This window comes from Corylus avellana, chromosome 3 (genome assembly GCF_965113065.1).
Source record: "Corylus avellana chromosome 3, dhCorAvel1.hap1.2, whole genome shotgun sequence".
In the NCBI taxonomy this organism is placed as follows: Eukaryota; Viridiplantae; Streptophyta; class Magnoliopsida; order Fagales; family Betulaceae; genus Corylus; species Corylus avellana.
Window position 1 is genome coordinate 13,744,641 of NC_142492.1, and position 11,068 is coordinate 13,755,708.

General features: G+C 35.9%; 1 protein-coding gene across 1 annotated transcript; it reads left to right on the top strand.

Moving 5' to 3' along the window:
• Nucleotides 1–9,131: 9,131 nt before the first annotated feature.
• Nucleotides 9,132–10,013, top strand: LOC132176060 (uncharacterized). Its single transcript, XM_059588174.2, has 4 exons — nt 9,132–9,186; nt 9,262–9,366; nt 9,473–9,825; nt 9,926–10,013. The coding sequence occupies exons 3-4, from the start codon at nt 9,479–9,481 to the stop codon at nt 9,972–9,974; spliced, it is 396 nt and encodes a 131-aa protein (XP_059444157.1). The 5' UTR covers nt 9,132–9,186; nt 9,262–9,366; nt 9,473–9,478; the 3' UTR covers nt 9,975–10,013.
• Nucleotides 10,014–11,068: the final 1,055 nt, after the last annotated feature.

Sequence of the window (11,068 nt, forward strand, 5' to 3'; positions counted from 1 at the left end):
AATGAATTAGTTCAATTGATCGCGATATGATTAAATGATCGATCAAACATCCGATCGATCCTAATGAATTAGTTCGATTGATCGCGATATGATTAAATGATCGATCAAACATCCGATCGATCCTAATGAATTAGTTCAATTGATCGCACGGATATCCTATTAGTGTTATAATTTATTTACTTCATTTTTGATCGATCAAACATCCGATCCGATCGATCCTAATAAACATACAAATTAGTGTCATATTTATTTACTTCATTTTTTATTCTTTTTCACTTCTCTCATTCTATAATTCTAGTGCAATTTTTTCTTTTCTTTTTGAATTTCCCTTTATTGACAAATCAGGGCATCTGTCTCCAACACTAATCTAATGTTCAACTGTCCACGTATCAGGCCATTTTTTTTTTTTTTAACAAAAATTTAAAAACAATAACAAAATATCTCAATATATAAAATACTAAAAACTACTTTTAATTTTATATTATATTACAACCAAAGCAAAAAAATAAAACACACACACACACATTTTAAAAAATATTAAAATTTAGAGCATCCCCAGTAGTATTTTTAAACTAGCTTTTTAGTTAAATTTAGCTATTTTGTTAACTTTTCTTGCTCCAATAGACACTGTAAAATAGAAGATTTTCCTATTACTGCTACAATGAACTTTCAAGAGCATCTTCAGCAGTAAGATGTATTCTACCTAGTCAAAGCACAATTCTATATTTTAGCTACTAATTTTTTAATACCAACTCCATATTCTTTATTTTATTAAATATTATTTTTTAATCTATTTTATTCGGGATTGCTTTTGCATCATCTTGTAAATTGCAATAGAATTGATTCACGTAGGATATCCGTGTGTTATTTTTATTAAATGTTTTTTGGAAGAAATAATAAATAATTAATCATTTTAGTTTACCTAAATTACAAATTTCTTCATATCGTATTAAAGTAAAATTAAAGGTACAAAATTTGACTTCAGGGAATAAACTGTTTATTTTTTTAAAATATCTAAAGTACCGTACATTTGATTTTACTTTGTTAAAAGAATAAGGGTATTATAAAAATATAACAAAATAAGTAGACTTTTTGATACAATTTGATAGTTTGACAGGCTACTGTAGTTATTTATATTTTTCTCTTTTTTTTTTTTTGTAAATAAAATACCCCAAATATTTAGCTGCACAAAAAAGTTTACCAAATTTTCAGAACTAAAAGTGGTATCTGTCTAAATGTTCACAAAAAAATTTCAGAACTAAAAGTGGCGGGGGTTCTAAAATTTTGGGAACTAAATTTTCACCAACTGAAGACCTCCCGCCATTCGTCTCCCCACTCTCACGCTGTCTCTCACTCTCACTCTCACTCTCACGCTGTCTCTCAATCTCACTCTCTCACTCTCTCGAGCTCACTCTCACTCTCTCCCTCCCTCTCTCTCTCTCTCTCTCTCTCTCTCTCACTCACTCCACGCAAGTTTCTCTCTCTCCGGCAGCTGTTTCCGGCGCACCTCTCTCACTGCCAGCTCTCACTCCAGTGAACTTAACGCTCTCTTGTAGCTCTCTCAGGTATGAGTTTCTCCTAAACCCTTGCAAACCTTAAATGCCTCTCAATCACTCAATAATATCCATGAATTGTGATTTGAAGAAATGGGTAAAGAAAAGGGGCAAGAATGAGTAAAGAAAGTTATCACAATTCTTATAAATTCAAACTCTAATAGCTCAAGAATGGGTTAATAATGAATTAGTTTCACAATATTTCTTTACCCATTCTCAAATGAATTAGTTTCACAATATTGCTTCATTTCTCATGAAATTGCTTGTAAATGCAAACTCTAATAGCTCAAGAATGGGTAAATAATGAATTAGTTTCACAATATTGCTTCATTTCTCATGAAATTGCTTGTAAATTCAAACTCTAATAGAGGTTCTAGATGGTACGTTTGATTGTCTACTTGTTGCTTTTTACACCATCTTATATTTTTTTACACCATCTTATATTGCTTCATTTCTCATGAACCTCTATATACATTGAATTGGAAGATAGATAGTGGACTATTGGACTTATAGTGGTTGGTTGGTTGATTGTGATAATTTGCACAAATGTTGTGAGATCTTGGATGTTATTTCGTGCTTAAAATTTGAAATTATTGATATTCATTTATGTAAAAAATTATTGATTTTTTAATTTAAATTATACAATTTTCATTTCATTTAGGCTAACTTGGTAGTGTTCATCAACCAATAAATCCTTGGTAACAAAGAAAAGAAAATTAAGGATCGATGGAAATGTCATATCAACTTGGTGGGATGAGAGTGTAGTTTTAGTATTTCTTAAGTAAATAATATTAATAAACTTTTACAACTCACAAAGATGAAGCAGAAACTTTAAAGCGGCCAACTTATATCAATGTTAGATGACCTTTCCGAGGTTGAGTCCTAACGTATTCCAATATTGGATGTCTTTTCAAGGTTAGATTGGGTGATTGGAAGATTTTCAAAAGAGTACAATGTGAAAAATGAAAGCTAGACATAATGCATAATATGCATTACAACTTTTTCTTCTTCTTGTTTTCTTCCCTAATCAATACGATTAAAATTCAAAAATAATTTGTTTGGTTCATGAGAAATAAGATTGTCCCCACTATCTATCTTCCAATTAAATGTATATAGAGGTTCTAGATGAAGTCTTCCAATTAAATGTCCTACATGTCATGTTAGAATTGGCTCCCTTAAATGAAGCTAGCAACTTTAAGGTCCTCTAAATGTCTGGTGTATAAGAGCATATGAACTGAAAAAAAAAAATATATATATATATATATATATATGCATCCATTTTACTTAGATCCTATCAATCCATAACCCCTTCAAAAGTCATAAAGAAAAAAAAAATACTGATATGTATTTGTGCTTGTGTATTTGAGATGCTAAGGGCTGTAATATACTACACCTGAATGCCACCATCTTCACCAAATTTACCATGTATAACTGGTAAATTTGTGTCTACAGAAGCAGGAAGATGTTCTGCAAACGCCTATCTGCGATCGATCGCATCAGGCCTGCGATCGATCGCAGAGTACTCTGATTCTCAGTTTGAGCTTCTGATCCTGCGATCGATCCTGCGATCGATCGCAATTTGCTTTGTTCCTCACATTGAGTTTCTGGTACTGCGATCGATCCTGCGATCGATCGCAGTTTGCTCTGATTCCGATTAGTTAAGTTTAATGGATTAAAGTAAAGTTTAATGGATTAATGGATTAAAGTAAAGTAAAGTTTATTGGAACTTTGCTCATGTAATTGCTAATATTAGGCTTTAAAATTAGGGTTAAATACGAAAGTGGCCCATGTGTTTTTGAGTTTTTAAAAATGGTAAAATTAGTCCTTGTATTTTTTGACACTTTAAAATCAATCTTTCTATGTATTTTCGTTAGTGGGCCATTTGTCACGTGTCAAAAAAATCAATTGGTCAAATCACGTTGTGTTATGTGTACTATCTCCGCATAATCATTTCCCGATAATAATCAAATACTTCCAAATCAATTTTTCATCTTGTCCCTAGCTCCACATGGATGGGTTTCTTTCACACCTAACCCATCCTCGTTGCCCTAGCATTGCCATTCTTCCCATATTTAGTCAATTTAATCTTACAAATCAAATATTAGATTTGTGGACTTATGTTGACTCCACATAAATCAATGGTGGACTACATAAGTCTAATAGTTGATCTCTTGAGTGTGTAAGAGAATATAAGTCAAATATCAAAAACTTATTGACCGCTAACATTTCTCTAAAAAATGTAAAACTGTCATTGAGCTAAACTAGTAAATAAATTACAAATAGAAATTTGTTCTAAACTAGTAACCCACTTCTAGAATATTTTGTTAGGTAACATCGCATTGAGCTAGCATCATTTCGTATATATTTGTTCTAAACTAGTAACCCACTTCTAGAATATTTTGTTAGGTAACATCGCATTGAGCTAGCATCATTTCGTATATATTTGTTCTAAACTAGTAACCCACTTCTAGAATTCTCTCATTACCCATGCTCCTTTTAAACTTTCCCTCCCTTAATATTTGAGAACAGACCTCCCATTTAATTCTATTAATTCAATTCTTAAGAATCTGATCTTCTAATTCCCTTGTGTGCGTACATGTACGTAACGAATAACCTTTAATAGGGACATCAATATGGATAGGAGTTGGATGCGGGAAAGTACTCGATGTTCAGAGCGATTTCAAAAAGGTGTGGAAGAATTCATGGGAATGGCAGTTAAATCAGTTGATTCACGTGATATGACAAAGTGTCCATGCCGTGATTGTGCAAATTGATATTATTCTCATATTAGCGAGGTGAAGGGTCACTTGTATATGAATGGATTTACTCCGACATACACTAGATGGATATTTCACGGGGAAGAAGATCATTTTAGGGAAAACACTTCTACAAACATGCACACACATACAAGTGAAATGATGGAGGAGGTTGATGCAGTTGAAGAATTGTTAGACGATGTATGTATGGGGACATTTGTTGATGCTAACATCGGAGAATCCTCTACTTCACAGGGCCCCACAACTGATAATCACGAACAAACAAGCTCCTTCTACCAATTTTGGGAAGATGGTTTACGAGAACTTTATCCAGGCTGCAAGAAATTTACACAAATTGCTTTTATACTGAAGATGCTTCATATAAAGGCGTTCTGCAACATGAGTAACAAGGCGTTTGATATGATGATTGACTTGATAAAGACGGCCCTCCCAGATGGAGAGACATTGTCACGCTCGTATAGAGAAGCAATACAGTTTAGGCGACACTTGGGATTCGGTTACGATAAGATACACGCATGCAAGAATGGTTGTGTGCTTTTTTGGAAAGAACATGCAAACAAAGTGGTATGCCCAAAGTGCAACAATTCATGATGGATTGATGGCAAAGGCAGAAAAAGTAATATTCCTCAAAAGGTCTTACGGTATTTCCCAATAAAATCGAGGTTACAACGGTTGTTTATGACAAAAGAAATGGCCAAGGAAATGCGGTGGCACAAAGAAGGTCGAGAAGATGATGGCAATACTCTCAGACACCCCGCCGATTCTATTGTATGGAAAGAGTTTGATAAAAGACATGAGTGGTTTGCAAGTGATTCCCGCAACGTGCGGCTTGGCTTAGCAAGTGATGGTTTCAACCCATATGGTAATATGAGTACAACATATAGCATATGGGCAGTAATGTTAACGGTGTACAATCTCCCTCCGTGGATGTGTATGAAGAGTCCAAATTTGATGTTGCCCCTTATTATCCCAGGGCCTTCAGATCCTGGAAAAAATATTGATGTATATTTGCGGCCATTGGTTGATGACTTGAAAGATTTATGGAATGAAGGCATACGCGTGTACGATGCATCAAAGAAAGAGACATTTCAATTGCATGCGACATTACTATGGACTATAAATGATTTTCCTGCATATGGAAAATTATCTGGGTGGTCTACAATTGGAAAGCTTGCATGTCCAGTATGTAATAAGGATACATCGTTCAGGTATTTGAAGTATGGGCATAAGGTGTGCTTCATGTGTCATCGTCGATGGCTTCCTCAAGAGCATCCATGGCGCAAAAGAGGAGATTTGTTCGATGGTACAGAGGAGCATAGATTGCAACCTGAAGAATTGTCTGGAAGTCAATTGTTGAAACAGCTAAGAGATGCTGAGGGTTTGCAATTTGGAAAAACAAGCGGGAGAAAGAGAAAGAACACAGATGTTGTGTTGAATTGGAAGAAGAGAAGTATTTTCTTTGAGTTGCCTTACTGGTCAAGCTTGAAACTACGTCATAATTTAGATGTAATGCATATTGAGAAGAACATATGTGAAAGTATCTTAGGTACGTTGATGAATATCGATGGGAAGACCAAGGACACAGTCAAGGCACGAAGAGATTTACAGTTGATGGGTATACGTAAAGAATTGCATGTTCAGCCAAATGGTGAAACTTATAGGATGCCACTTGCGAAGTACACCTTGACAAGAGATGAGAAGAAGAGTTTATGTGAGTGGTTGAAAGGTGTTAAATTTCCTGACGGGTATGCATCTAACATTGGTCGATGTGTGAACAAGCTTCCTGGTAAAATTTCGGGTATGAAAAGCCACGATTGTCATGTCTTCTTACAGCGCTTGCTTCCTGTTGCAATTCGAAATTTCTCTACGTCGGAAATACGAACAACATTGACCGAGTTCAGTACATTTTTTACGCAGTTATGTGCACGGACGTTGAAAGTTTATATCCTAAAACAAATGAAAGTCGACATTGCAATAATTTTATGCAAAATGGAAAAAATATTTCCGCCAGCTTTTTTTGATGTTATGATCCATCTAGCACTTCATTTACCTCGGGAGGCCGAGCTTGCTGGTCCCGTACAAAACCGTTGGATGTATCCGTTCGAAAGAGAACTTGGAAGATATAAGAAGTGGACGCGTAACAAAGCGCGTCCAGAGGGGTCTATTGTCGAGTGTTACTTAGCTGAGGAGAGCTTGACCTTCTGTTCCAGGTACCTTCGGGGGATTGAGACAAGATGGAACCGTGAACGGAGAAATGTTGACGTTGATGTTGTAGAAATGAGCCAGCGCTTGGATGTGTTCTCCCAACGAGTTCGGCCGTTAGGAGCAGCTAAATTAGTAACACTGGATGCTAATGATTTTGCTAGGGCACGATGGTAAGTGCTTACCAATTGTAACGAAACGGCCTCATATTTGGAGTAAGTTTAGTAATGGCCTTTGTGTTTTACTTGTTACGACATGTTATAATTGTAGGGTTGATGATCATTTACCAATACGTTTATTTTTCATGCAGTGAACATTATAATATGATCAAAAGAGAAGGCGGCCGTGACATTGATAAAAAGCATGAAGCTAACTTTGAACGTTGGTTCCATAAACGTTTATACAATAGTGGGCGTACTGCAGCCAATGACTCAAAACACTTATATGATCTTGCATGTGGGCCTGATCGTCATGTTAGATCGTATAGAGGTTGCATCGTGAATGGGGTTAGGTATCACACAAAAGAATGTGCAGAAACTCGTACTACTCAGAACAGTGGTGTTTCTGTTTCAGGTGAGGACGAAACCTCAATAACGGAGTATTATGGTGAGTTAAAAAATATTCTAGAGTTACGTTACCCTGGCCAAAATCTCGTGTACTTGTTTGAGTGCGATTGGTGGGACACTGGGAGTGCAACAGGAGTACGAATGGACCAAGGCTTCACGATTGTGAATACTTCTCGTAAATGGTGTGAATCCGACCCGTTCATCTTAGCATGTCAAGCTTCGCAAGTGTTTTACTTGGATGATCCCAAATTGGGTGGTAATTGGAAAGTGGTGCAGAAGTGGATCAATAGAGACATCTATGATATTCCAACAGTACAAAAGGGAGATAATACAGAAGATGACCAAAGACTCAGTGATGACGTATACCAGGAAGGTGAATGTGTTGGGGGTAATATGGTCTTTGTTGATGAAGCGAATGTTTAAGCCTCCACTCAATTACGTAGAGATGATGCGACAATAGCAATTGACGAATTATATATTCAACTTGATGCAAGCATGTTTGCCAACGATAACTTGCCGGACGAGGACCATTATACAAACTTTGATGAGGAAGAGGAGTTATGTAGCGACAACGATATAGACTCTGAACACGAAGAGGACTCTGAACACGAACAATCATCTTCAAGTAACAGTGCTACAGATTCTGAATATGAATCTGATGATGAAATGTGTTGAACACATAAGCTCAAATTTGGTGTAAGTACAAAGTGTATTAGCATATTTAATGAAATTGATGCTCTCTCTCTCTCTCTCTCTCTCTCTCTCTCTATATATATATATATATATATATTGTGGTGTTTTTTTTTTATTTTTTACTAGCATGATTATTGTATGTTTGTCAAAAATATTGAACATGCTATATGGTTATAAATTGACTAATATAATTTTGTGGTTTTTGACTTGTTAGCAGATTGATCATAACAATGACAACAACAGGACGCAAACGTGTTCCAGCAGCACGAGGCCGAGGCCGAGGCCAAGGTCAAGGTCGGGGCCTTATTGACGAGCATGAGAGTCCGACTCTCAATTCTGGGTTTGGTGATACAGATATGCAAGTGTCGCCCTCGCCCCCCCTCCTCCTCGAGTCAGTGGATGGGCATCCTTCGCATGAGTCTAATAATCCTATTCACTCAGTGGCAGGATTGGATTCACAGGGAGCCGCCCCTACTGCATCTTGTAAGTTCATGAATTTTATATTTATGAACTGTTATTTTTGTATTATTTTGGTTTGTTATAGACATTTGACAATATACTTTTCCAAATATAACTTACTACGTTACCATGTTTTGCGTAACAGCTACCACGTCTGTCAGAAGTGTAAGGGGTAAGGCCAAGTGTAAGAAGTTGAGTGACCACGTACTTAAGCATGGTCCCTTAGTGCTAAACATCCCAAATAGACACCGGGCACCTGTAGGCGAGAATGCATCATGGTTTGCAAGCAAGATTGGGGAGATTATTCGTAACATGTGCGAACTCCATCACGGTGAATGGAAAAAGGTCCCAGCTGAAGAAAAGAGCAAGTTGTTGTTTCATGTTCAGGTATGAATATCAATGTAATGTTTAATAATATGTTTCGTATGGAAAATTAATGTGACACATTTTTTACCATTGTTTTCTTATCTATTATGTATCAGTCAAACTTCGCACTGAATATGGAACGATACGAGCACATCAAAGCTGTTGAACATAAATTGGGTCGTGCATATGCTAGGCTTCGTTCGAACTTGTATAGGGATCATTACAAGAAATATTTTGACGGCATTGATAAAGACGATGATGAGGGGATTGCCAGGGCTAAGGCTATTGGGAGGGAAAACGTGCCAGCAGGGTATGGTCCTCAACAGTGGAACCTAATATGTGACTCATTTGATGACGGTAAATGGAAGGTAAATATATATTATTATACTGATTAGAATATTCAAATTGATATAATTTGCATGCACTTGAAGACATTTTATGAATAATTGTGTTTTTTTTTTCTTTCCAAATTTCATAGAAAAAGTCTGAACGAAATACCTAAACAGAAGCAAATTGGAAACAAATCACACAGCTGGGACTTGTTCATTTGTCAACGTCATTTACAAAAAGGTAAGTATCTCGTACCATAATTTAATGAAAGTAACGTTATTTAGTGTAAACTTTGATTATATGTATTATGTGTAGGAACAAGAAACAAAAGTGAAGCCTAATCCTGTTGAACTATATGAGGTTACCCATACAAGAAAAAAGGATAAACAGTTTGTGAACGACAAATGCAAAAGTCTATATGTAAGTAACTGTTTACGCTCCGATCATTAAGTTGATTAGTGAAGAACATGAATAGTAAACTTGCATGAAGTATATGTTAAACTAAGGCCAACTATGACTTGTGCAGCTTCAAATGCAAGAATTAACAACCAGTGAGGCCTTAGAGGAAGGCAATGTGGAGGGAACAAGTGTGGATGACCGAATGCAAGAAATAGTCACACAAGTACTAGGGGGCCGACGAGCTGGGCACGTTAGAGGAATGGGATGCGGTCTTATTCCTACCCCTTTAAGAACTTCATCTCAAGCGTTCACCCACTTCGACAACCACGATGAGTGTAGGAAAAGACAAGAAGATACTCAAAGCGAGCTTCAACAGACTAGAATTGAACTTCATCAGTACAGAGAGAATTTGCAAGCCAACGTTGAGGAAACGAACAAATTAAAAGCCACTGTTGAGTTCTTAATGTCACGTATTGGAGGGTTAGTGAAACTCTACCTATGCATTAATTTTACAAAAACACACATACTAAGTAATCGTTAAAAAGCTTATTGATCATTATATGAAATTTTATTCTCTTAGGTCTGGAGGGAGCTTGCTTGGAGGTGCATCAAGTGAAGCCAACAATTGAGGGAGCTTTGGAATAACTTTATTTAGGATGTACTCTTTGATAGCATCTATTTGTGATATATTTTTTGATACTATGTATTTGGATAGTTGTTGGTACTTTCTATTTGCTAATGTGTATTTGACTATTTGTTGATCGTGATCTGTTTGGTAATGTATATTTGTTGGTACTTTTTATTTGGTTTATATTATATTAAGATATTCGCAAAATTTTTGGTTCAACAACTTTTGAGTTAGTAAATCTCCCTTGACATGGTTATCAAGGTTAAAGAACTTTGAGTAAACAATGCAAGGGAGTAATAATATCTTTCTAAATTTTATTTTTAAGTGTATGCAGGATGACAAGAGTACAAGAAAGTTAAACCGCCCAAGCAGGTTCTCGCTTTAATATATTTCATGAAGAAACACATTTTTAGTATCTCTTTCTCTATCATTTTGGGTTTCATTTTCATTGTCTTTGATATTATATATTGGTTCATTGTGGTAGATTACTCAAATTGCTTATGAGGATGAATTGGCAAGGAAGAGAATGCAGATAAGTACTTTATTTTGGGTTTTGGAATTTTGCTGCCCATGAATTGTAAAACATATATTTAATAGTTTTCTCCCTTGGCAGGTTTGGTTAATGGGGCAGTTCTCACATATTTTTTATGATTTTGATGAGGTTAGTCATTTTGAGTTATGTTTCTTGTGGGCATTTAGATTAGTTTGATTATTTCATATATTAATTGATTCATCAAACAATGTTGTTGTGTACTTAAACATAAATGCAATGTGTCTTATAGAGGTACTCTACGTGCATTTTATTTGCCCATGCATGGAGTTATGTTTCTCCGGATAAGTTTTCCTGCTGAATTCTTTTAGTGTTGGTTTCTTCATAGTGAACTTTTTTTTTTGGCCTCAATCTTGTTATTAGGCGCACAATGCTTATCATGGTGTTGGCATTGTGAAATTGATGGGCCATAGCAGTAGATATATAGCTATGCATGCATCCCTAGCTAGTGGACAAATTGACATATGTTTGATTCATGAGGTACTTATTACTAGCAATTAATTGGATAGTTATCTTTGTGAGCTGTTACTGATTCTACTGATATG